Below are 26,907 nucleotides of genomic sequence, written 5' to 3'. Positions count from 1 at the left end.
CAAGGGTGACGATTGAATCCTAACGAGACAGCAATAATCATCGCTCCTGGTACATAATGATCTTGAATGGATTCTCTTGCAATGTTCAAGTGGATTCCAAGGCTGCTATTCATTGAGATTCTTAGTGCGCCATTAATTAATAGGGGGGACACCCCCCCCCCACGGCCGTGCTGGCTTCCTTTCTGCCCCTTGATTCATTCGGACAGCAGCCCTCCGAGAGGAGCGATCCTCCACAGGCCAGAGAGAGACCCTTGGGGGGTCAACCGATCACCACCTCACAAATCTTCTTTTACACTTAGGTGCACAGTTAACCAAGTTAGTTTGGTGGAAAACCGCCTGGCTTTGAGCACAGCTGACTGAATCAGCCCCCCCCCCCCCAGTTCAACAAGTCCATGGCCCCCCAAACGGGGGGGGGGAGACTCCGGAGGGGGGGCAGGTGTTGCTATTAGCATACAGCTGATGCCGCCCCTCCCCCAGCCCATTCAAGGGAGTAAAACCGGGCTGCCGGTGCCCCTCCCAGCCGAAGCCCCCCCTCAGCTCTTTTAGTGCTTGGAGTGGGGGGTCTTTGTCAGGTCGCTGCGGGTTGCAATAAAGGCAAGGGGGGCTTTGCCCGGAAGGGACCCCACTTCCCCAGCCTCAATAGCGAATTCGCTCCGGTTCTGGGACTGGCGCCCGCTGAGCCGCACAAGCGATTTGCACACAATGCGCCGAGGGCTGCGGGTTCAAGACATGGGGGGGGGGGGGCTCTGCTAACCCCGGTCTTGTTAAAGAAAAGAGAGGGATGCCTGTACCCCGAAGGAAGCAGCCGCGCTCCGGGGTTTTGCAACAGGCCAGGCTGACGCCAAGGATGGGGGGTGGCATCAAGGCGAGCCGTCTCCCCCCACTTTGCAGGAACCAGGGTGCCCCGGACTTGTGGCCAGAGGGCACAGAGCGGACCCTCCCAACTTTTCAGGAGTTTTCAGCCGGAGTTGCAAGGAGCCTCCCTCCCCCGCTCCCACCCACCCCCATCCACCCAAGTATGGGGTGGGGGGCGCCTTTCACTCTTCTAATCGCCCCCCCCCCGCTTGCAAGGAGACGGGGGTCAAAGGAGGCGGAGGAAGCGGGGCGTTTCGGGGGCAGCAGCGGCGGCGGCTCTTCCCACTTCGGCCTTTCCTTGGGAAGCTCCACCGGTTGGGTTGCTGCCTGCCAGACAGAGGCCGAATGCAAGCCGCGGGGGCGGTGCATCTCCCCCGCTGCACAGCCAGGCAGCCATCCGAGGGCGGGGCTTGGGCGCGGCCAGGGGAGGGCGGGGCCTGGGGGCGGGGCCGCGGCGTCCGGCCGATAAAAGGCCGGACCGGGCTCGCCCTCCGCCACTCCCGGCCCTCCCTCTGCGCCTCTCGCCTCTCCGCCTTCGCCGCGCCTCCGAGGATCGCGCCCCGGGTTGCTCGGGTCCCCGCAGGCAGCTCGATGGCCCCCAGCCTCGCCGCCGCCGCCGCCGCCGCCCCGCTCCTCCTGCTGCTGCTGCTCCTGCTCGGCGCCCCGCCGGTAAGTGCGCTGCGCGGCCCGCGATCCTCGCTCGGGATACGCCGGGTGGGATGGAGCAGCTCCCGGTCCCATCGTTCCCCGCCGGGGGAGGCTTGTTCCACCACCGCTGCGCCCCGAGAGCCTCTGTCCCTCCGGCGCAGCACCTGCGCTCCCTTCTCGGGATGCCGCGCACGGAGCTCTTCGGGGGCCGTTAAGCGGGGTCCCCTCGTTTCGCCCCCGGACTTCTCCGGGACGGGACGCTGTAGAAGGCGAGGGAGGGAGGGAGGGACGGAGGGAGGGGGCATCTTTCGGGCTGCTGCTTGTTGAGTGGGGGGCGCTTGGGTGCCAGGGGTACGTACCCCGCTATCCCGGGTCTCCTGCCCCGTTTGCTTTCGGTCCGTTAGAGCGCGGGGCTTAGAGCGGATCTTGGAGGAGGTGTGGAAGAGTAAGAAAGAAAACGAAAGAGGGAGAGAAAGGAGAAGGGAAGGAAAGAAAGAAAGAAAGACCAGGGAAGAAAGGTCAGGAAGGGGAGGAAGGAAGGGATGAATGAAGAAAGAAGGAAGGAAGGGATGAAGGAAGGGAGGAGAAGGAAGGAAGACAGATCAGGGAAGAAAGGTCAGGAAGGGGAGGAAGGAAGGGGATGAATGAAAGAAGGAAGGAAGGTCAGGAAGGGAGGAAGGAAGGAAGGAAGGAAGGAAGGAAGACAGATCAGGGAAGAAAGATCAGGAAGGGAGGGAAGGAAGGGATGAAGGAAGAAAAGGAAGAAAGACAGATCAGGGAAGAAAGATCAGGGAAGAAAGGTCAGGAAGGGGAGGAAGGAAGGGAATGAAAGAAGGAAGGAAGGAAGGAAGGAAGGAAGACAGATCAGGGAAGAAAGGTCAGCAAGGGGAGGAAGGAAGGAAGGAAGGAGGAAAGGAAACAGGAAAGGATGGAAAGAACGAATGAGCTACGGAAGAAACTTGGAGGAACCACTGCAAAGTGATAGAGGGAAGCTGTGAAAGCGATTCAATGCATCCTGCAGGGATAAAGCCCCTGCCTACAACCCCAGCAGGGTGGCTGTCCTGACCGGGCCTCCCTTGCAGGGCTGGCACCCCTTTGGGGGATTCTCTCAAGCGCCCCCTGCTGAGTCCTCCTCCTCCCCCCCCTGCCCTGAGAAGCTGCTGGGCCTTCCCTCCCTCCGCTGGCATCCTGGCCTTTACAGCTGTTTTTTAAAAACTTTGCTGCTGCAGGTGGCCTGGACTAGCCCTCCCCCCCCCCCCTTCTCCCCCTTTAATAAACTAAACTTCAAAGTTTTTATCAAAGCCTGGAGACATTTTGGCCATTTCAAGCTCCTGTTTCCTTCCGTGGGCATCACCCAGTTCAAAGTTAAAGTGAAGAAGGAAGGGCAACAGGAAGGGGGCTGCTTGTGGGGGTCCTCCCCATGCCCTACCAGTACCGAGCTGTGTCCCTCATGGCCCCCACAGCCTTGCAGACAGCCGGTCTCCTTCCTTTCTCCTCCTGCAAATTCTGCAACCTGTCGATCAAAGAGAAAGACTGTGGGAGAAACTTATCAGAAAGATTAACCAATGAAATGATTAGACAGCCCCTGGACCACAGTGGTATGAAGACCCCTGCCTTGCTCAGAGGGCGGATTAGAAGACCTCTAAGGCCCCTTCCAGCCCCTCTGAGTCCATATTTTATATTCTAAAAGTCTAAAAATCTTTGTGGATTCTCATCTAAACATTGGATGAGAATCCAGGAAGGCTGAATGTCGGATTGCATTAATCCCTGTTATTATTATTATTATTTATTTATCTACTCAATTTATATTTCTGTAGCCACCCAGCTCAACCCGGTGACTGTTGCTAGAATTCTTCCTTCTTTGCTTTTTGCTGAAACGTTCGATTTAAAACATCTCACTTTGGCGCAGAATCTCAGGCAGCCACTTTGGGGCGGGGGGGGGGCGGTATGAAGCTGCTGCATCCTGCACAGGAATGGCCGTCTCTGTCTGTCTGTCTGTCTGTCTGTCTGTCTGTTACATTTATTTTCCACCCATCTGGTATGCAACAACTCTTTAAACCTGGGTTGTAGGTTTGTGGTTTTTCATGTGGAGGGGTGAGCTGGGAATCCTGGCTTGGCCCCTGTAAAGAAGGTTTAACGGTTTAGCATCTAACCCAAAGGTCTCTAAACTTGGCCACTTCAAGACTTGTGGCCTTCAACTCCCAGAATCCCCCAGCACCAGCAGAGCTTCCTCTCTTGCGATCCCTTCTTCTTCAAATCTCTCCTCTTTGGGGGAGAGGAGAAAAAGAAATGGACACGGCTGGCTGGCTGGGGAATTCTGGGAGTTGAAGTCCACACGTCTTAAAGTGGCCAAGTTTGGGGACTCCTGATCTAACCCAAGGGGGGGGGGGTCTGGTCTTTGTCCTCTCTTGGGGTGACCCACAGACGGAGCGATGACCAATGGGAGGCAGGCTTGACTGAAACGCTCATTTCCCCCTTTTTCTCCCCAAACAGGCTGAGCCAGCGGGGGTCTTTGAACTGCAGGTGCATTCCTTCACCACCAGCAACCCCCAGAAATTCTGCCGGGGGGCTCAGCCCTGCCACCTCTTCTTCCGGGTCTGCCTCAAACACGCCCAGGCTGTGGTCTCCCCGGAGCCCCCCTGCACCTTCGGGGCAGCCCTGAGCAACATCGTCCCTGCGGATCGTCATGCCGTGGCAGCCAGCGGACTCATCCGTGTCCCCTTCCACTTCAAGTGGCCGGTGAGATCCCCCGTCCACGTGTCCCCCCCCCCACCAGATCTGGCCTTGTCTTCTGTTCTCTTCCCCTGCAGCAAACCTGGAGCCCCAGGGTGTTTTATTTATTTATTCTTATTTAGGGTGGGATTTATTTGTCGCCTATCACGTAGGCCAAGGACTCTGGATTTGGGACTGTGTTCCCCCCATGGCTCCTTCTGTGGTGTTTTCTTGCTTCCTTGTGGTTCCTGTCACTTTTCTTGGGGGGGGGGGTGTTTACTGCCCTTCAGTTTGGGGTGCTTTCCTGGCTTGGAATGTGGGGCTCTTACTTCTATGCACAGCGCAAAAGTTGGAAGAAGGGAAGGCGAGATGGGAGATGGGTCTTGCCACTGTTTGGAGAAGTCACCTCACCTATTTTCTTCCAAGGATGGGTGGGGGGGTCATGGACTTGCCCGTAACTTACAGTTTAATTTGAGCGGGGGGGGCTGTCAGTTGGTATGGGCTAAACTCTCTTGACCAGGCGAAAATTTCAGCTTCCCTGTTCTGCCCCGAAGCACAAAAGTTGGCTAGGTGACTTTAGGACATTCACAAGGAGGTGGTGAGTTCTAGTCCTGCCCTAGAGATGAAAGCTGGGGGGTGTTTTTGTGTCAGTCACCAGGAGGTGGGGAGTTCTAGTCCTGCCTTAGCCGTGAAAGCCAGCTAGGTGACCTTGGGCCGGTCACTCCCACTTCACAGGGTTGTTGCTGGAGGAAAAAATAGAAGAAGGAAGTTAGAGATGTTTGTCCATCTTGAGTTACTTTGTAAAAACTAAATAAAGGCAGGATATAAATAAATAAACTCCTCTGCTTCCTTTTTTTTTTTTTTTGACCTCCTCTTTTGGAAAAGAAGATTGAGCAGGGGGGGGAGAAAGGAAATTGAGAAGGGAATATTTAAACATCGGAAGTCACAACTCTGGTTTTGCTGTGGAATACTTGTCTCTGTGTGTGTGTGTGTGTGTTTCTGCACACACTTGGAAACTGCCGGTTCCTTTGGGTAGAGCGGCGTCTTTACAGTGCGACAATTTTCACTTGACTAATGGCAAATTTGCACAAATCCTTGAGTTCCTAACCAGAGTGACTTGCCATGTCTCGAGTGGCAAATCTTAATGTCTTAATAAGAAAAAAAAAGACTTTATCAACTTTTTAAACTCTTGACCGGGATGTATTTCAGTGGTCCGTCCATCTTGGGAATAACTTGGAGATGGGGAGGTGCTGCCCCCTAGTGGGGCAAGCCGGAAAGCACCGATCTCCACTCCGCTTCGTGTAGCGCAGGGCTCTTCAGACTTGAGAACTTGAAGACTTGTGGACTTCAACTCCCAGAATTCCTCTTCCAGTCATGTTAGCTCAGGAATTCTGGGACCATCACATGCCTTAAAGTGGACAAGTTGGAAGACCCTTAGCGTAGAAGGTAACTTTGCCTGGTTAGTTCAGCTTGAAGCGTTGTGGAATTCTGGGAGTTGAACTCCACAAGCCTTAACGTCGCCAAGGATGGACAACCCTGCATTAGTCAATGGTTGTCATGTTTCATAAACCCAGACATTTGCTCTGAGCAAACCATGTTTCAGCCAATGAGGGCTTAGTCTTTGGAACTAACATTGCCTTTGTCTGGTTTGTTGCTGATGTTTTGCACTCCATAGTAGACAATTCAGCATTTTATGCCCTCAATGTAGAGTTTGCCCACTTCCACAAAGTTGGCTTATAATTATACAGGTAGCCTTAAAACACCTCATATTCATTCAAAGTTACGACGGCATCAAAAAAAGAGTGAATTATGACCGTTTTTCACACTTATGGCCATTATGGCATCCCTGTGGTCACATGACCAAAATCCAGATGATTCACAATGGACTCGTGTTTATGACTGTTGCAGTGTCCCAGGGTCACGACCTTTTGCAATGAGCAAAAGTCAGTAGAGAAGCCGGATTCACTTAACGACTGTGTTCCCAACTTAATAGCTGCAGTGATTCACTTAAGGACCCTAGCAAGAAAAAACAGTCCAGTTGCCTTTTGCAAAACCCCTTTGAGACAAAAAAAAAATAAATGGACTGGACCCAATGGAAAGAGCGAAGAGAACCGAAGCGAAGGATTAGGGAAAATACGGTAGGATTCTTCCAATATTTGAGGGGCTGCCCCAAAGAAGAGAGGGGGTCAAGCTCTTCTCCAAAGACCCCTGAAGTCAGGACAAGAAGCAACGGACAGAAATTCATCAAAGAGAGAAGCCACCTGGAATTCAGGAGGAAATTCCTGATAATGAGAACAATTAACCAGTGGAACATCCTGCCACCAGAAGTTGTGGGTGCCCCATCACGGGGGGTTTTCAAGAAGAGACTGGACAGCCACTTGTCTGAAATGGCCTAGGGTCTCCTGCAGAGGGTTGGACTAGAAGACCTCTAAGGTCCCTTCTGACTTTATTATTCTGTTAAAAGGCAGCATTTTGGCTCATGTCGGAAGAGCCTCTAACAGGAGCCACTGCAATGGTTGTAGAGCCCTTGTCAACACATCTGAATTGTTGTTACTTGTCTCTTTCCTCCTTTCAGGATTTTGTAACGTTTTTTTCTCTTTTTCCCCCTCTTTTTTTGTTCCAGGGCACTTTTTCCCTCATTATCGAATCCTGGAGGGCTGACTCCGGAGAGCCATCCACAGGTAAGTCTCCTCCCGTTTGTGGGTCTTTCACACCCCGTCTTTGTGATCAAACTGTAAAACGATTGAAGGGATCGCTTGCCAAGGCAAATTGCAAAAAGAAATTGATGGAAGGAGAATTAAACTGTGAGTCTGCAAATATATATATAAAAAAAGCTTTTCTGTTTCTAGCAAGTTTTGACATGGAGGTTTCCTTTATTTTTTAAAAGAGCAATAGATTGTGGGGTCCTTGGTGCTCTCTGAGCTTGGTGGTTTTCTTGCGGACGTCTCATTACCAAACTAGGTAACATCATCAGTGCTAGGAGGGAATGGGCTCTTCTTTCATTTTAAATCAAAATTTATGGGTTGGGCGGTTGATTCCTTGTATTATTATAGGCCATAATTCAACAGGCTGGGTTGGGCACCCAGCCATTACAGCCTGTGAAGGGCTTACAATTTCAAAACCAGCCCATTGCAGAAAAAAGTGATGCTTTGGTCCCTTATCTTCTCATCAGGGACATCTGCAGAATATAATTTTAAGAAGCGCAGTCTAGACTCCCTGCCAGATGAGATGGGTGGCATATAAATTGAATCATTCCCTGGTTCAGTTTTTTGTCAGCTTGCCTATTTAATTGGTATTTTTTCAAATGCTACTGAGGGAAGGGAGTCGCCACCCCAGTTTGGCTTTCCTTATATCCATGCAATTTTAAGAATGTGTGGACATCAATTCCCAGAGTCCCCTAGACAAAATCATAGCAATTCATAGCAATAATTGGTTGCAAGGTAGACACAGGTGAATGAAAGGTTACAGTGAACTTCAACTCCCAGAATCCACTAGCCAAAATTATAACAATTCTCCAGCTTTAATAGCCTTTGCAACTTTAAGATGCATGGACTTCAACTCCCAGAAATGATATGGTATGAATAAGTATAACTATGTAAATAATTATGTAAATTTATGAAAATATGATATGAATTGAACGTAAAATAATTGTAATAATATTTAGTAATATTCTACATACTTCAGAATATGTCAAAGTGACTGAACGCTAGTACAAATGCACTGCAATGAATGGAAATTTGTTTTCAATTGTAAAATCTGTTGAATAAAAATTTAATTTTTAAAAAAGAAAATCATAGCAATTCTCCAGCTTTAATAGCCTTTGCAACTTTAAGAGGTGTGGATTTCAACTCCCAGAATCCACTAGCCAAAATTATAACAATTCTCCAGCTTTAATAGCCTTTGCAACTTTAAGATGCATGGACTTCAACTCCCAGAATTCCCCAGCTGGCTTAAAGTTGCATCTTAAAGTTGCAAAGGCTGAGAAACATTAGTTTAGAGGCTGTTAGCTACTTTCTGGTGGGGTCTCTCTGCCTTTCTTTCCTTTCTAAGGGCCTGCTCACCCTCCCTTCTTTCTTCGTTCAGAGGATGCCCAGAGGCTGATCAGCCGGTTGGCGACCCGCCGTCGCCTGGCAGTGGGTGAGGAGTGGTCGCAAGATGTGCAGCTGGGCGATCAAAGCGAGCTGCGCTACTCCTACCACGTCACCTGTGACGAGCACTATTACGGGGAGAGCTGCTCCGATTACTGCCGGCCGCGGGACGACACCTTCGGCCACTACACCTGTGACGAACTGGGCCGCCGGATCTGCCTAGCCGGGTGGCAGGGCGACTATTGCTCAGAACGTGAGTAGCTGGGAAGGGGTTCCTGTGAGGAAGGGACAGCCCCCACCCCGCCCCCACCCCCAGGGGCTCCAGCTCCCTGGTCTGCCCCCAGTTGGACCCTGAGACAAAGCCCCCAGACCCAATAGAGCCCTTGTCTCCGAAGTTGGCAAACTTAAAGACTTGTGGACTTCAACTCCCAGAATTCCTCAGCCAACACTGCATGGCTGGCTGAGGAATTCTGGGAGTTGAAGTCCACAAGTCTTAAAGTTTGCCAAGTTCAGAGACCTCTGCCTTAGACATATAGCCCCCAAGGCCTAGGTGAGCCCTCCGACAAATACCCCAGCCCCATTTTTTTTCTTTTTGAAAATTTTATTTGGGTTTTCACAAAAACAAAATACAAATAAAACATCTTTTTTGAAAGTAGCATGGTCCCAGGTTATCACTTCTTCATACAGACACAAAACTCGATTTCATGCTCATTTTTATATTCTATTCCATATCTTATTACCATTTTATATTTTCTACATAGTTTTTCCCCTCTTTTAATTTTCTCAACTTTGTTTTAATTATCTCAATTCAAATCATTATATTTATACTTTTGTCTGTCCTGTTACAATTTCACATTATCTTTTCTTATTAAACAAATTTTTCCCTGTAGTTACCAATTAGAGTATGACACCTTTATATCCTTTAATTTTATCCATTCAAGCTCTTATTTAAGCTTCAATGTATAGCTTTAAGATTATAGCATTCAGTATAATACATAACTTCCAATCGAATTCTGCTTGGTACATTCTTAAAATAGAGACTATATTCTTAAAAAGAAAAAATTATATATATATGTAAATAAAACACATTCCATTCCAATTCAATTCTATCATTAATATGCATTAAAATCTTAACATTTTTAACATTTCTTTTCAATTAAATATCATACTTCCTTGGGAACACTTATCAACTTTCCATAGTTAATTCTTTTTTCCCCATATTTCTCATGTATTTTTATAAATCATTACTAATAATTAAAAATGTTCCCTTTTAATTCTCTCAATCATTTTAATGCATGTATTTATTAACAAACATCCCACTGCATTACAATAAATATTTTATCCATCATCATATTTTCTAAAGTTATTTCTATTTGTAATATAACAAAGCTATCTTATCTACCTTTGCAGAATCCCTTTTACAATTAAATTTTCACCCATTATCTCTAAACAAACTTATGGCTACAATCCTTATATCTTTTCCCTGTTTCTCCATTTCTTGTTTCTGTCTTTTTCAACTTCTTTTCCTTGCCGTCTTCCCCGTCTTCTTCTCCCTCCCCCTTTTTACCCCCTCCTCTCTCTACTTCTAACTTTCTCATCTATAATCCCCTCTTCTGTTGCTTTCTAATATTATGCTTATCTTTCAAATTGCTCTTCTTCTTTTTGGTTGTTTTTTCTAGTCTTAAACCTTTCACTCTCCCCCCTTTTCTTTTTTCACCCCACTTAAAACTATTTGACCATTAAAGACGGCTTCTTCTTTGTTCCAATCTTCTTGTTCTGCAAGCATTTCTTGCTGCTTCTCATAGTTCCAGATCTCCATTTCTAAGAACTGAAACACGAAGCCAAAAGAACTTCTTCCTTCTTGTGCATCTTCTTTCCATTTTTAAAGTTCCGTTTTCAGTTCTTCTAAGAGTGATACCATTTTAAAAACTTTTAAACAACCACCCAGTTAATTTTAGTCATCTAGATGCAAAAACCAAAAATCACCAAGTAATCGAAATAGTCCAAGGCTGTTTCTACTTGCTTCTCTTTTCCACTTTCTCTTCCTGTGGTTCTATTATTTTGTTACCAAATTTCCATTAATATGTATCTTTCAGGAATCTTGTTAAAATTTCACTGTAAGTTCCTTTTAATTACAGTTCCATTCCTTAATTCCAGGCAGTCTCCTCCATTTTTCCCGACTTTGCTATCGGGAAATTTCTCCTTAGTTCTAAGCTGAATCTCACCTTGATAATTTCCCACCTGCTGCATGTGGGCTCTGCTCCCCCCTCCCTGAAACACCCAGAGGAGATGCTGGGAAGCTGGGGGGAGAGGCAGCCCCCCCAAAGTCTTCATCTCTGGGAAGGGGAAACCAGAAGGGTCGACATGTGGACAGAAAAACCTGCTCAGCGCTGTTTCGGCTAGTCCCTCTCCGTGGGAATAGATCTCGGCTGCCAGAATGCCCCCTCCTCCACCCCCACCCCCGGGGGCTTAATTGAGGGACAAATCCCCCCCCCCAGCCTTGGCATAGGGAGGGGCTGGTTAAGTTTCTGGGAGGGTCATTAGGGAAAGGGGGGGAATTAGGGAGGGCCAGGCCAGTTCTTTGTGGGCTCCTTCGTTCCTGGGAACGGGGGTGGATTGCGTGTGGGGCTGTGCCCCCCCCTTTATCCCCCAGGACCTCCACTTTTGCTCCCAAGGAATGGTGGGGGACAAGGGGGCACGTGGTCCAGCCCAACCCAGCCCCCCCGAAGGTCCTTTGCTTTGGGGAGGTGGCAAGCTGGCACGGTTGGAGGTTGGCACAACTGCTATCTGCCCAGCAGTGATGCCAACTCTCTCCGTCTCTGTCTCTCTCTCTCTCTCTCCCCCCACCTGCCCCGCTGGCCTCCTTCCTTCCCCCCCTGCAGCCGTCTGTCTGGCCGAGTGCAGCCGCAGCCACGGCTACTGTGAGAAGCCCGGCGAGTGCAAGTGCCGGATCGGCTGGCAGGGCCCCTCCTGCGACTCCTGTGTGCGCTACCCTGGCTGCCTGCATGGCACCTGCCTGCAGCCCTGGCAGTGCAACTGCCAGGAGGGTTGGGGGGGGCTCTTCTGCAACCAGGACCTCAACTACTGCACCAACCACCACCCGTGCCAGAACGGGGCCACCTGCACCAACACGGGCCAAGGGAGTTACACCTGCACCTGCCCGGCAGGCTTCCTGGGCACCAACTGCGAGGTGGAAGTCAACGAATGCGACAGCAGCCCCTGCAGGAATGGAGGCAGCTGCAGCGTCAGTATTGCCCTGACCCCCCCCACCCAAACACACCCACACACCGAGCTCCTGCCCTCTGACCCTCCTTCCCACCCACCCCCAGCGCCCCCCCAGACAAGTCACCAGCCTTCCAAGGGGGGGGAGGTCGGGGGTTGGGGTTAGGCTGTGGTGGGCAACTGGCCCTTGGCAAACCTTGGCCACGAGAGGGGCCTCTGGAGCAGGGGTCACTCTAAGCCCGGAGGACTTCAACTCCCAGAATCCCCCGCCAGGCTTAAAGTTTTGCTGGCTGGGGAATTCTGGGAGTTGAAGTCTGCCAGGCTTAAAGTGGCCAAGGTGGGAGACGGCTAACCTGGAGGAGAGGGGGGTCTCGGATGCCCACGTGGTGACCGCTGGACATTGGCCGAGTGATCTTTCTCAACCTCCGTGGCTTGAAGCGGGGTGGACTTCAACTCCCAGAATTCCCCAGCAGTGGACTTCCACGGTGGGTGATGAGTACATTTAATCCATCAATCGCTTTACAGAATTCAGACTTGCTGGCTGGGGAATTCTGGGAGTTGAAGTCCACCCCGCTTCAAATTGAGAACCAATTCTTGGTTTAGAGGCAGCGGTGGGGGTGCTGAGCCCCTGGCCTCTCAGCATTTTGAAGACGGGGTGCCAGGCGGGAAAAAAGCACGGGGGGGGTTTAAGATCCCACGCTGGTCTCTGCTCCCCCAAACCTGCCCCCAGGATGGGAGAGGGCAGCCCCCGGGAAGTGAACCTCTCCGTGGGGTCCCGAAGGAAGAAGGCCTGGCGCCTCCCCAAATTCCTCCCTCCCTCGAAAACAGAGCTACAAGTTGGGGTTCAGAAGCACAGAAGCCTTTCCTGCCGCATCTCAATCACACCACGAGACCCCAGGGGGGCCAGGAGGAGGAGGGGGAGGCACACATTTTGGGTGGGGGGGGTCAGCAAGGCAAAGAGAGGCAGGGGAGGCTCGCGAAGAGTCGCCTTCTGGAGAAGCCGCGTATATTTCCTTTATTTGGGGGGCGGGGGGGGTTGCCCTGGCCGTCCCACGGCAGGCGGACGTGGGGAAGGATTCGCCTTCACTGACCCGCCCCCCACACACCCCGGGTGCCCCTCGCTCTGCCCGCTCTGCCCTGTGTTTTTCCCTTGCCCGAATGGCCCCGACTCCCCTCTGTTGCTTGACCTCTTGGGTGGGATCCTCTGCCTGCTCTTAAGGTGGGGAAGGGGGAGAATGAAGGGACAGGGGACCACTCAGTGATGCACTGGGGCTGGAAAAAACAAAAACACAAAAGCTCCCCAGAGAAGTTGCGTAGTGGCCAAAATATACAAACTTGGATTAAAAGGAGGGAGGTTTGGGGTGGGGCAGTTCCTGTTCTGGTTACGGCCAACCTGAGGGGTCCCACCTGCATTCAGGCTCCCTCCCTCCCTCCCCTCCCCTCCCTCCCTTCCTCCCTTCCCTTTTTGCTCCAGGGACTGAGCCTGGTAGCCGGCAGCTAGTCGGACGGCTATTTCTTTATTTTCACTTTTCACCCCACCTCCATTTTTTTGTAAACAACTTCGAGGCGGCAATCATACCTCCTCCTCCTCCTCCTCCCTCCTCCTGTGTTCCCCTCAACAACAACAACCCTGTGAGGTGGGCTTGGCCGAGAGACCATGACTGGCCCAAAGTCACCGGGCCGAGCATCCCCGCGGTTTCTCCCCCTGCCCCGCCAGGCTGAATTCCAGCCCCTCCTCATCCTCGCGGCCTTCCTCCAAATTGGCACCGCTTTCCTAGGCTGGTAGAAGATTGGGCGCCTCCCCTGGGGCATCAAAGCCGGCACACGAAGCCAAACGATGCCGTCCTGTAGAAACTGGGCTTGCCATGCGTGATGCAGTTACTTGACGGTCGCATTAGCTGTTTCCGCCGCTGTGCCACGTTGCTGGCTCTCGCTCACCTATTCCAGGTCCTTTTCGCACCTCCTCTTCTCCCCCGGTCTATACCTGTGGGTTTATTTGAGGCCCGGAGTGGAACAGGCCCCCTTGGACTTCCCAGTTCACCCCATTTACGTAGCTTATCAAGGACTTTCCTACCAGAAGCGTTTGCCCCTTATGGAAGAGAGCAGCTCGGAGGCCGAAAGCAGGCATAGAGGGGAGGGGGCACAATTGGAAGCCCGCCGTGCGAGAGGCTTCCGGGGCGAAAGCAAATCAAAGCCAAGTTAGGATAGGAAGAGGATATATTTTTCAGTGGGCCGCTGACTTGTTCAGGGCTGCGAAATGCAGGGCATCCTGGCTGGGGAATTCTGGGAGTTGAAGTCTACAAAGCTGCCAAGTTTGGAGACTCCCTGCAAGTTGAACAGAAAAAGAACAGAATCAAAGAGTTGGAAAGGACCTCAGAGGCCATCTAGTCCAGCCCCCTGCCCGAACAGAAGGTTATATACTACCAGCGTCCCAACTTTTAAGTAATTATGGCGGAGGTGGGGGAAGGCCAGCATACCTGGAAACAGGACCCTCCCCAGCAGTGCAGTGGGCCAGACGTGTGGGGGGAGGAAATTCCCCCAATCTATACAAATTAATTAATTATATATATATGCATATATAGTAGACAGTCCTCGATTTATTGAGCCCCCAACCCTTCTGCTGCTAAGCGAGACAGTGGTGAAGTGAAGTGAGTTTGGCCCGCATTTTATGACCTTTCTTGCCAGGGTGGTTAGCCAAATCGCTGCTCTTGTCAAGTTAGCCACACGGTCATTAAGTGAACCGGGCTTGTCAGAAGGGCACCCAAGGGGATCACGTGAGGCCCCCCCCCGCCGCCGCCCTCGGGGACACAGCATCCGTCGTAAATATGAGTCCATCCCAATGTGGATCCCGTGACAGTGGGGATGCTGCAACAGTCATAAGTGTGAACAACGGTCATACATAAAAGTTTCAGGGCCGTTGCGACGTCGGTCGCTAAGCGGACTCTTAAGCTGAGGGCTCTCGGCACACGTCTGCAAAGGTGCTCGGCCTGCCCTGCCTCTGATGCGTTGCCCAAGGGGGGAGGGCAGCTGGGCCCCAGGCGAAGAACCGGCCATGGTGGGCAAGAGAGGCCCCTTTCTGAGGCTGGCACAGAGGAGGAGGAGGAGGAGGAGGAGGGCATGGTGGGCACTATGAGGGGTGCCAGGGAGAGATTCTGCCTTGAGCATTGGCGAGGTCCCTCAAGTTGGAAGGAATTTTGGAGGTGGTCTAGTCCAGGGGTCTCCAACCTTGGCCGCTTGAAGACTTGTGGACTTCTACTCCCAGAATTCCTCAGCCAGCAAAGCAGAAGTCCAGAAGTCTTCATGTGGCCAAGGTTGGCTGAGGAATTCTGGGAGTTGAAGTCCAGAAGTCTTCAAGCGGCCAAGGTTGGCTGAGGAATTCTGGGAGTTGAAGTCCAGAAGTCTTCAAGCGGCCAAGGTTGGCTGAGGAATTCTGGGAGTTGAACTCCAGAAGTCTTCATGTGGCCAAGGTTGGAGACCCCCTGTTGTAGTCCCACCCCCTGCTGGACCAGGAGACCTAACCCAGGGGTGTCTATGGAGATTCTTTGCCATCCGGGTGACGGTGGTCCCAAGAGGCCACTGGACTTCCTGCCTTTTCTTGGAAGGCGTTTCGCTTCTCATCCCAGAAGCTTCTTCGGCTCTGCAAGGAGTCTAAATCCTTCCCTTCCCCACCCTCCTCCACACAGAGCCGAAGAAGCTTCTGGGAAGAGAAGCAAAACATCTTCCAAAAAAAGCCAGGAAATCCAGTGGCCTCTTGGGGAAAGCACCTTTGGGGACTAGAGCAGAGGCCTCCAACCGTGGCCACTTGAAGACCTGTGGACTTCAACTCCCAGAATTCCCCAACCCGGCCCACCAGTCTTCAGGCGGCCACGGTTGGAGGCCTCTGCTCTAGTCCAAGGCCACTGGCTGGGGAATTCTGGGAGTTGAAGTCTACACGTCTTCAAGTGGCCAAGTCAGGACACACGCACACACACACACCCCACGCCGGCCCTCTCCCCATTTCAGACAGGTGGCTGTCCAATCCCTTCTTGGAAATTTCTGGAGGCAAACCAGAATCGTTCTCACTGTCAGTGGCAGCCGTGGCCCCTTCGACGCACTGCTCCGAGGTTACAAACGCCCACCCACCCTCTTTGTCCGGGGGGGGGGGGGGCGTGGGAAAAGGGGTGTCCCATAAACAGGGGGGGGAATGAGGTGGGCTCGTCCATGGCCCTGCACCACTTCCTGGCTCTCCTCAGCCACTTTCTGAGTTCTGGTTCAGCCTCGGGAAGCCGATCTGGTGGAATTCAAGTCCTTTATCCCAACTTCCCATCAAGTTTCCTCTGCCGGGGGCTGAAAATTCTGCTTGGAAGGAAGACTGGGGAGGGAGGAGATTTTGAAAAAATGGGGGGGGCAGCTTCCCCCATGGTGGGGGCTTTCATCCCGCTCTCCCCCAGCCCACGATGAGCTCCCCCACCCAAGAGATCAACGTGCAAGAGAAGGGAAGCGATGCATTTCAGGCGGAAACACAAGCCGAGAGAACGGCCTTTACCTGCCAGGTTCTATCGGGGGGTTACCTTTAGGGTCCTGGACTGGGAAGAGTGGGACCCCGACTTGCCTGCCTGACTGCTGTGGACTTCACACACACACACACACACACACACACCGACAAGCCTGTGGGACGTTCGCTTTTCTTGGCTTGGGTGGTGTGAGTGAGCGAGATCTGCAAAATAGGCTGATTCGTGTCCCTTTCTGTGGGCAGGTGTGTGTGGTGAGGCTGGTCGTCTCCTCTGGTGTCACCCTCGGAAGGGAGAGCATTTTTCTTCTCCCTCCCCAGGGTCTAAATTTGGGGGAGCAGCGTAGAGGTTACCCACAGAATAGTTGTAGCTCTGAGTTGAGCTGAGTTTTGCTGCTCTCTGAGCCAAGCGGTTTTCCTGCAGACCTTTCGTGACCCAACTGGGTAACTTCATCAGAGCTGGAAGGGAGGGAGATTTGGGGGAGGAAGAGGAGGAGGACTGTGGGGGTCCTCGGTGCTCTCCGAGGTTGGTCTTGCAGACCTTTCATGACCCAACTAGGTAACATCATCAGTTCTAGACGGGAATAAAGTTTACACAGGAGAGGAAGAGGAGGAGGAGGAAGAGAGCGGGGGGGAGGGGGAGGACTGCAGGGCCCTTGGTGCCCTCTGAACTTGGCTGCTTTCTTGCAGACATCGCATGACCCAACTAGGTAACACTCTCAGTGCTATAGTTATATGTCTGTCCAAGTGATGGAGTACGGTCTCGAGATGGAGCGAGTGGGTTGGATCCAAAGATTGCCTTGGTGCAGGTTTTGGCTCTCCATGTGTGATCCTTGTCCGCTTTTGCTGCCTCAGGGACAATCAAGCTAAGAGGACTGGGAGTAAGAACATAGAACCCTGGGATTGGAAGGGACCTTAGAGGTCTTATAGTCCAACCCCTTGCTCAAGCTTGGCCCCTTTAAGACGTGTGGACTTCAACTCCCAGAATTCTCCAGCACCAGCAGAGCTTACTCTCTTGCAATCCCTTCCTCTGCAATCTCTCCTCTTTGGGGGAGAGGAGAACAAGAAACAGACACGACTGGCTGGCTGGGGAATTCTGGGAGTTGGAGTCCACAAGTCTTAAAGTGGCCAAGTTTGGGGACCCCTGCCCTACACCATCCTGGACAAATGGTCGTCCGATATCTTCTTGACAACCTCCAAAATTTCAAGAGGAAAGCTGGCTGGAGAATTCTGGAAGTCCTCCAGGGTTAAAGTAGCTGAGGTTGGAGACCCCTGCCCCAGCTATTCTCCAGCATGTTCTAGGACCGTCATAAAGAGGGACTTCATTTGCTTTCTCCAGGAGGCAGGCTCTCCTCTCCTCTCCTTGTGTCCCCTCCCACCTTTCCAGCTCTGGGCAAAAAGCCCCTAACGGGTTGGTGGTCTCCTCGTTGCCTGCAGGACCTGGAGAACGACTACAAGTGCACCTGCCCGCAAGGCTTCTACAGCAAGAACTGTGAAATCAGCGCCATGACTTGTGCTGATGGGCCGTGCTTCAACGGTGGCACCTGCATGGAGAAACACTCGGGGGGCTACACATGTCGCTGCCCCCTGAACTACCACGGCTCCAACTGTGAGAAGAAGATAGACCGGTGTAGCAACAACCCCTGTTTGAATGGTAAGTGTGAAGGAGAAGGTGAAGGAGAAGGTCCTAGGTTGGTCTTCTGTGAAGGAGAAGGACCTAGGTTGGTCTTCTGTGAAGAAGAAGGTCCTAGGTGGTCTTCTGTGAAGGAGAAGGACCTAGGTGGTCTTCGTGAAGGAGAAGGTCCTAGGTTGGTCTTCTGTGAAGAAGAAGGTCCTAGGTGGTCTTCTGTGAAGGAGAAGGTCCTAGGTGGTCTTCTGTGAAGGAGAAGGACCTAGGCAGTCTTCGTGAAGGAGAAGGTCCTAGGTTGGTCTTCTGTGAAGAAGAAGGTCCTAGGTGGTCTTCTGTGAAGGAGAAGGACCTAGGTGGTCTTCTGCGAAGGAGAAGGTCCTAGGTTGGTCTTGGGGTGTCATGGTGATGGATCTCCCTAGGAACAAGGAAGAATGGTTCCTGTGCTAGAGAGGGCTTCAAAATGTGCCCAACCTTCTAAGGGGAGGACCTCTGTAGAAAGCCCACCATTATTTTCTTCTCGTTGCCTCAAATTATGGATGTCCACCTCAAGGGCATCTCCAGCAATAGTTCCTTCCAGAAGCCACCGATGTTCTCCACCATGATGTCCCACAGTCCTGTACCAGCAGCAAAAGTACAGGATCCTCCCACCTTCTCTGCTTCTCATACCATGACGATGATGTTATCCGTTCCATCGAGTCCAAGTCTTGACAATTCCATGCATCAAAGTCTTTCCACATCTTCCAATCTTTGAGTTGTCTCATTCTCTGGCCGGTGTCACTTTTGAGGGTCTCCAGCCACCGTGTTTTTTTGGCAGCCTGGTTTCCGTTGACTGCTAACTCTTCCCAACATAATTGCTTTCTCCGGTGAATTCCCGCTCTTGACATGGCCAAAGTAAGTGAGACGCAGCTTCGTGACTTTTCCTCCCAGTGAGGTGCCTGGTGTGTGATGTGCTTGTTAGCCTCCTTTGCTGTCCTTGGAAGATACAGGCACCTTCTCCAGCAACACACCTCCATTTTCTTCCTGTCTTGCTTTTTTTAAGGCCCAACTTTTGCAACCATAGGTACCTACGGGGAAGACAGTAGAGCGGGTTAACCTACATTTGGTTCCAATAACTGTTGGACCCGATTCCCTGTCCAACGCATTAACTGCAGCTTCTTCCAAGGCCAGAACCAGCAATGGCCTCCCTGAGCTCAGGACTCCCCGTAGATAGCGGAAGAACAGAAACACGGAGTTGGAAGGGACCTCGGAGGTCTTCTATTCCAACCCCTATACCCTCCGTGTCCAACCTTGGAACTTTAAGACTTGTGGACTTCAACTCCCAGAAATCTGAGATTAAAGTTCCCAAGGTTGGACACCTTTACTCTATACCATTCCAGACGAATGGCTGTCCAACTTTCTTAAAAACCTCCATTGATGGAGCAACCACAACTTCAGGAAGCAAGTTGTTCCACTGGTTAATTCTCCTCACGGTCAGGAAGTTTCTCCTAGGTTGCTTCTCTCTGTCAGGGTTCCGGCGATTGCCCTAATTACATCACGAGCCTCGAACCAAGCTTCAAAAAAATCCAAAAGGTTTAATAGGAGCAACATGTCACCCTTGAGCCGTATGAAGCCAATTCTGCCACATGTCATTTACCGTCCCCTGTGACCCTGTTTCTCCCCTCCCACCCACCCCCCGGGTGTGTCATAAATCAGATTCTCCAATGAAGGATTTTCCTGGGCAGAAGATCCGGTAGCCTCGGCTACAATCTTTGTAAGATAAGCGTGGAATGCGCTTCTGGTTTTAAACTGCCACATTGCTTCTTGAGATTCCCTCCCTCCCTCCCTCCTTTGTTTATGGCAACTCAAAAACAGGCCTAGGAGTGCTTTGCGAGTTGACTCTCTCCTTGATGCGTTGCCCTGCCCCCAGGTGCTTTGGAGAAGAGGTGGACCCCTTCCCCCTTGAGGGAGAGCTCTTGGCAGGGTCTCCTTCCGTCCCTCCATCCTTGCCTCCTGAGTGGTGACACCCTCTGCCTCCCCCCACCCCTACCCCAGTGACCAGGGCGGGGATGGCCATGCCTCAGCCACAGCAAGGAATGTCTTGGTGGACCTCAGCAACCGTCTCCCTCCTTTCCGTCTCAGGTGCTCGCTGCCTGGACCTTGGCCGGAGTGTGCTCTGCAAGTGCCTCCCGGGGTTTGCCAGCTCCCGCTGCGAACTGAACATCGACGACTGCGCCTGCAACCCTTGCGCTAACGGAGGCACCTGCATCGACGGCCCCAACTCCTACTCCTGCTCCTGCACCCTGGGCTACGGCGGGAAGGACTGCAGCGTGCGCATGGACGCCTGCAGCTCCAACCCTTGCCAGAACAGCGGCACCTGCTACACTCACTTCTCCGGCCATGTCTGCGAGTGTCCGGCCGGCTTCATGGGCTCCAGCTGCGAGTTCCACGTCCAGCTGCCCACGCCCGTCAGCAGCCCGTGGATGGCCGAGGGACCCGTCCCCACCGCCCTGGCCGTCTCCTTCGCTCTGGGGCTGCTGACCTTGCTGCTGGCAGCCTGCGCCATCCTGGCGGTGCTTCAGCACCTGAGGAACGGGTCTCACCCCCGGAAAAGCCGCGTCTGCAACGACCTGGTGGCCGTCAACAACTTCAGAGACCGGGAGAACCGCCTCCTCTCACGCAGCTGCTTCAAAGTCTCCAACAAGGAAGCCCCGTTTCACGGGGATCGCTTCAGCTGCAAGCGGAAACTGCTGGACCAGAGTTACGAGTCCATCTGCAAGAAGCTGGACAAGTAAGTGGCACCTGGTGGCAATTAGCAATAGCCCTTAGACTTATATACCGCTTCACTGGGCTTTCCGGCCCTCTCTAAGCGGTTTACAGAGTCAGCCTCCTGCCCCCCAACAATCTGGGCCCTCATTTGACCCACCTCGGAAGGACGGGAGGCTGAGTCAACCTTGAGCCGGTCAGGATTGAACTCCTGGCGGTGGGCAGAGTTAGCCTGCAATACTCCATTGTAACAGGAAGGAAGGAAGGAAGGAAGGTTGGTTGGTTGGTTTACAGAGTCAGCCTCCTGCCCCACAACAATCTGGGTCCTCATTTTACCCATCTCGGAAGGACGGAAGGCTGAGTCAACCTTGAACCTGGTGGGATTCAAACTGCCAAATTGCAGGCAGCCGGGTGCAGAAGGAGCTTGTAGCAGCACTCCACTCTAACCACTCGCCATTGAGGCTCTGACGGTTTGGCCACGGTGAGCCAGGAACTTGGGGGGTCAGGATGGGGCTCAGCCCAGGTTGGTCAACTCTGGGGGGAGGGAATGGAGAATGTGATCCGAAAATGACCCGGGTGCTGTGTTCAAATCACGTGAAACTCATCTGAAGAAGAGAAAAACCAATCAGGTGACCCCTTTATGCTCGGAGGATGCTCGTGTTTGCATGCTGAGCCTGACTAGGCGTCCCTTACAAGCCACGATGGCTTATAACTCTGTGGCATTCAAGGGTTGGGCGGGGGAGGGGGAATCGGTGAACTGGCTCCTTTCTGGCCTGCCGAGCAAAATTTCAGGGACTCGCAGGGCCTTCTCCAACCTGGTGCCCTCCAGATCTACCGGTTCGTCTTCCCAGCGTAATACTTGCTGGTAACTTGGGTGAGAATCCTCCTCCTCCCCTCCCCCGCCCCCTGCAAACCCCTCTCCCTTCTAGCCCTGAAGATGTTTCCTAGTTGGGTCATGAAACGTCTGCAAGGAAATGTCCAATCTCAGAGAGCATCAAGAAGCCCACAGTCCTCCTCCTCCTCCTCCTCCCCTCTTCCTCCCCTCCTCCTCCTCCCCTCCTCCCCCCCACACTTCAGAATCTTAACACCGACCGCAGCGGTCAACCTCTTGGATTGGCAGAATCTGGAGCTGGAGAGGCACCACCCTAGGATCCCTACGTAGCCGCAAGCAAACTAACTCCAACCTCTCTTGGTTGCCATTGACCCTCATCTAACTAACTAGCCCACTAGTGGGGGGGATTCCTTTATGGCAGGGGTCTCCCTGGGAGTTGAAGTCCTCCAGGCTTAAAGTGGCCAAAGTGGGAGGCCGCTGCTTTACTGGACAGCTCAATCCAACCGCCTGGCTGGACACCAGCAAGGGCTTGGCTTTGGGGGCCTCTAGGGAGCTCCTGGCTCTGGGTTCAAAGCTTGGGAAAAACAACCCCCCCCCCCATCCTGGATCAGGCCTTATTCGCAGGAAAGGAAGCTTCCTGATTTCTTGACCGTCACGCAGAGAAATGGCACGTAAAAATGGAGCGGCATTTCTATCCCGTGGCTTCCTTCTCGACATCTCTTGCAGAGACCCCGCCCCCGTGCAGATTTTGCCTTTGTGACCCCAATTTGGGGTGGTGGGAGAGCACCCCATCCTCACCACCCGTGTGCCCCGTTTTTCTCTCCTGTAGTAAACCGTCGGAGCCCAGCTGGCCCGTTGCTCCGGAGTGTCCGAAGGACGACACTTACCACCCGATCTACATCATCCCCGGCCAGGTGGAGCCCTGCGTCTACGCCACGGAGGTAAGTCTCCCCTGGGTCTCTGAGAGTCCGTCCTTTCAAAGGAGGCAGGAAAGGAACAGGCCTTGCAGGGGCTCAGGAGGATTTTTTTAAAGAAGAAGAAGAAGAAGAAGAAGAGACTGGACTGTCACTGGTCCAAAATGGGACAAGGCAAAGGTGGTGTTCAGTCAGTTCGGATCGGTTCTGGTGTGCCAGTTGTGGGGGCATTTTGAGTAGTTTGGAGCAGTGGTCGCCAACCGGTCGGCCGGGGAGCACTGGTGGTCAGTGAGAAAATTTTGGTGGGACGCAGAGAAATGTCCCCCCCCAAAGCAATTAATCCAGGCTGCGTGGGAACACAAGGCTGCGCCGCCCACATGGCCCGCGGGAACACAAGGCTTGCGTTGCTTGCATTGTGAACACCACGAGGTAGTGAGGGGAGGGGGGAGAGGACGGAGGGGGGGAACTTGCCCCACTTGCCCCATGCTCCTCGCCTGGCCACCGGGCTGCTTCTTTCTGCTTCTTTCTTCTTCCGCTTTTGGCTTCACGCAAGGAAAGCAGCAAACTCCACCAGAAATGAGTCTTTGCAGCCTCTTGGAGCAGCAGGAGGCCTTGCAGGGTCCCAAAGGCTCATTTCTGGCGGAGTTTGGGAGAGAGAAAGAAAGACTTCTGCGGCTTCTGCTGCTTTCCTTGCATGAAGCCAAAAGTCTCTCTCTCTCTCTCCCCCTGAGAACAGAACTGGAGACGGCATCCTGCGATCCCAAATAAAAAACAATAGGAAAGTAGGAAAACGGGGTGGGGAATTTTCCTGCAGACTTTGGGGGGGATTTTCCCAGGGTCTCTGGTCTGGGGGATTTTCAATGTTGGTCCCTGAGGTCCAAAAGGCCGGCGACCCCTGGTTTGGAGAGGCGGCAAAGCGGCCGATTCCTCCCCTGGTTGGCTCCCCCGTTCCCCCTCCTCCTCCGGTTGTGTTTTAGCTCAGCTGGTTTGCGAGGCAGAGCTCAGCTTACCGCCGTTGACAGAGGTCGGTATTTGATCTCTCTCCACGCACACGCGCATAGAACCAGTAGGGAACGATTTGGAAACCCACCACTGGTACAAGGCCTCCTGCTCAAATCCGGGGGTGGACTAGAAGACCTCGGAGGTCCCTCCCAACTCTGTAATTCTGTATCCCCCTTGACAGCGAGAACAATTAACCAGAGGCACCGAAGTTACCTCCAGGACTTGTGAGTGCTCCATCACTGGGGGTTTTTGAAGAAGAGATTGGACAGGGTCTCCTGCTAGAGCAGGGGTCAGGCTAGAAGATCTCCGAGGTCCCTTCCGGTTCTGTTATTCTATAATCCTAGAACATTAAATGGGTGGAATAGCTTCCCTCCAGAAGTGGTGGGTGCTTCATCTCCAGACGTTTTCAAGAAGAGGCTGGATTGCTACGTGTCTGGAATGATCTAGGGTCTCCTCCCTGAGCAGGGGGTTGGACTAAGTGGCCTCCAGGGTCCCTTCCGGCTCTATTCCGAGTCTAATCCGGGAGCATCTTAGCCAAAAGTTCCGTGTTTGGCCAAGGTCTGATATTCTCATTTCTTTCCTGCTCTTTTCTAGGTCTAAAGGAAAAGTCAAGCCTCGGAAACCCGGCCTCGCTCCTCTGCCCACGGTTTTATTTTCATTTTTTTTCGGCTAAAGGAATGTTTACAGAGTGCGCACATTGCAAAGGCCCCTGCCGACGTGCTCACGATTATTTCGGAAATCTCTATAGTATTATAAGAAAGACTCCTTTTTTAAAGGAAGATATTTAATATTTATTCTTGCTGCTATTTTTATAGTTATTGTTAATATTATTATTATTTTTATTATTATTATTATTATTATTGGCATCGAGAATAAGAGACAGAACTGTTGGATCTGACGGGAACAGAAATGACCAAGAGTTTGGGGAGGAAGAGAAATGCAAATAGACAGCCGGGTTTCAAAGAAATTTGTCTTTTTTTTGGGTGCGGGGGGCAAAAGAAGAGAATCTGATTTGGAGGAAAAAAGGAAGACGGGAAGGAAAACTGCACTAGGATGATCCAAATGGGGAGGAAAGGCAGGTCCTTTCCCTACATAAGGGCTGGAACTCAAGTCATTTTGGTGTCAGTTCGGTGGGATTTTCCCTGGAAAAAAAAGGAAACCACGGCCGAGGACAGGAAGCTGCAAGTGTCAGCAATAGATTTCCACTCCGCTTTTGATCCAAATCATCCGATATTTAAAGGAGAAAAGTTTGGTTTTTGGTAGCCAAGAAATCTGCAGCGCCAGCTCAGGACTACACAGCGTCAGAAATGAAGGCAGTTTACAATGGACTTGCAACAATTTGTTTAGTGACCGTTTGACATTAGAAGGGCACGGGGAGTGACTTATGGCCATTATTCACTGCTGCAGCATCTGCCCCCCACCCCCCCACCCCCGGCCGTGGGATCAAAATGCAGGAGTCTGGCAACTGGTTCTCATTTAATGACAGTTGGAGTGACCTTCTGGCAAGCAAAGTGAAGGGGGAAGATTCACTTAATAACCATGTGACTAACTGAACAAGTGCGGTGATTCACTTAAGAGCAAGACGAAGCCATCCGGTGATTCACTTAGCAATCGTGGCGAGAAAGGTTGCAAACCAGGGCAAAACACATATCTCACTTTGCGGCAGAAATTCAGAGGCTGAATTGTGGTTGTAAGTCGAGGACTGCTGGTATTCACTAGGTGAGATGGGTGGCGTACAAGTCTAATAATTAAATAGTAAGTAAATAAATATTCTTCCCGATGGGCAGCACGCACTACGGCAGGGGTCTTCAAACTTGACAGCTTTAAGACTTGTGGACTTCAGCTCCCAGAATTCCTCCTCTAGTCATGTTAGCGCAGGAATTCTGGGAGTTGAAGTCCACCAGCCTTGAACTATGGCCTTCTGAAAAATGGCTTTGCCCTGGTTATGCCACCCTTTGCCACATGAGGGCAGCACGAGGAAGCAGCAGAGAATTTAGGGGTCTCCAACCTTGGGAACTTTAAGACTTGCGGACTTCAACTCCCAGAATTCCTCAGCCAGCAAAGCTGGCTGAGGAATTCTGGAGGTTGAAGTCCGCAAGTCTTAAAGTTGAATTCTGGGAGTTGAAGTCCGCAAGTCTTAAAGTGACCAAGGTTGGGGGACCTCTGATCTAGGGCCTTTGGAAAGACCCCAACTATCATTTCTTGCCCTGCTAGATGACCTCTGCTTTCCCCCCTGAAAGGCAGCCTGCACCCACCCGTTCTAGAGCTGCAGAAGATTTCGGCTCAACCAAATTTATATCTTGCCATCTGGCTTGAGAAGGTCTCTCTCATCCATTAATATATATATATGTAATTTTTTCGAGAGACCGATCCACACTAGAGTAGCGATAGACAATTTACAAGGGGGTGTATTATGTATCCCCCCACCCCGTTGTTGCAATAGCAATGGGCAAAACATATTTTGGGAAGAGTTTGTGCTTGGTTCTGGTAATGGTCAAAAGTTCCTGAACTCTGGATATGCTCAGAGGCACCCTGGTCCTTAATTCTTAGCATGCCTGCGTCCCTAAGTTTGCACGTGTTTTCAGTTGCGTGATCTCAGGGTCCGAATCCAAAACTTTCATTGTGGAAAGAAATCAAAGAAGAACAAACTCCGATTCTGCCCACCTGGGACCTCCCCATCCCTGCCTTAAAGAGTTCACTGGGTGTGGAGGATGGGAATTTGAACCCCCAAAGGATTGTGAAGAATTCCTACCAAGGGCTTCCAATTTTTTACCCCTTGCATTAAAAGGGCTTTTCTATAAAATTTCAACAACCGCAACCAATGGAGTCGCTGGAGGTTTACATATAAAAAAATTGGGTGCACTTTGTAAAGTTGCTTGTCCTTTGTTCTAATTTTGTTTCAACATGTTGGGGTTGTTTTTTGTTTTTTTAAAAAAAAAAGGGTCCTTTTCTGCTCGCTCGCTGTACAAAAATTGACATATTTGTTTTTCAAAAAGGGCAAGTATTTTGGGGACTGAAAACCTAAGTAGGAAGAGACAAAATCGTATACTTTTAAAAGCATCGCTTATGTAGCCATCGAGTCGTCTTAATTTAATTTTAATCCCGGTGGCAGCCGCCTTCTTGGTTTATTTCAAAAGATTTCAACGTGTAGACTCAGATGGCAAAATCAGGAATTTTAAAAAATCCCAAGGAGGGCAATAGTTCTTTTTAAATTATCTCCCCCCTCCCCCGTTTCTTCTTTTAATTTAAAAACAAACAAGAAATATTGTACAGAATACAAAAAGAAAAAAGAAAGAAAAACCTGCTGGAGATAATTATATTCATATTTATGTTGTGCATTGTGTATATTTATGTGTCTTGTTGGTGTATCTTTTCCCAGCTTCTGTATCTATTCTGTGTGGTGTGGGTTTTTTTTGTAAATGGAAAGCGTTTTCTCGCTAAAGAAAGTTATATAAAATATCTATTTTGCGCAAGGTGTACTCCGCCTGGTCTTCTTTCCTGGGTTGCCAGTGGCCGAGTGGGCGGCTCTGGGCAAGGGGTTTCCGCAGACTGTGTGTAAAAGGTGTGCAAAGCTCCCCTCCTCAGCAGGCAATCACTTGCTCCGTTGCTGGGCAGGACTTAGGCAAGCAAACCTCTGTGGTTCGTTCCTACTTTGCTTTGTGGGACGCCAACTTTCTCCTCCAAGCACCCCAGTTGGAACCCCAAGAACAAAGCTTGGGTTTCAGTCGTGGCTTGTTGGCAAATGAAGCCCCCCAAGGGATCCAGTTCAAATT

The 26,907-nt window shown here is 51.5% G+C and overlaps 2 protein-coding genes across 3 annotated transcripts in view; one reads left to right on the top strand and one right to left on the bottom strand.

Annotated features, from left to right (window-relative positions):
* The window catches only part of LOC113445898 (calpain small subunit 1), a 266,631-nt gene that overhangs the window by 157,873 nt on the left and 81,851 nt on the right, over window positions 1–26,907 (bottom strand). The window lies entirely within an intron of this gene.
* On the top strand, window positions 1,361–26,547 carry DLL3 (delta like canonical Notch ligand 3). The gene is made up of 9 exons (XM_087940218.1): window positions 1,361–1,524; window positions 3,997–4,242; window positions 6,839–6,896; window positions 8,299–8,556; window positions 11,186–11,547; window positions 17,452–17,668; window positions 19,763–20,411; window positions 22,048–22,159; window positions 23,729–26,547. The coding sequence occupies exons 1-9, from the start codon at window positions 1,447–1,449 to the stop codon at window positions 23,732–23,734; spliced, it is 1,986 nt and encodes a 661-aa protein (XP_087796344.1). The 5' UTR covers window positions 1,361–1,446; the 3' UTR covers window positions 23,735–26,547.

The sequence above is a fragment of the Pseudonaja textilis genome, chromosome 10 (assembly GCF_049901715.1).
Source record: "Pseudonaja textilis isolate UNSWEBS1 chromosome 10, rPseTex1.2, whole genome shotgun sequence".
Classification (NCBI taxonomy): Eukaryota; Metazoa; Chordata; class Lepidosauria; order Squamata; family Elapidae; genus Pseudonaja; species Pseudonaja textilis.
This window is presented reverse-complemented; position numbering and strand designations above follow the sequence as displayed.

Bases quoted from the DNA above. Each gene is read 5' to 3' on its own strand.
- DLL3 (XM_087940218.1), top strand. From the start codon at position 1,447: ATGGCCCCCAGCCTCGCCGCCGCCGCCGCCGCCGCCCCGCTCCTCCTG. The intron at 6,897-8,298 runs GTAAGTCTCCTC...TTCTTCGTTCAG, and splicing joins CTCCGGAGAGCCATCCACAG to AGGATGCCCAGAGGCTGATC. The intron at 17,669-19,762 runs GTAAGTGTGAAG...TTTCCGTCTCAG, and splicing joins CAACAACCCCTGTTTGAATG to GTGCTCGCTGCCTGGACCTT.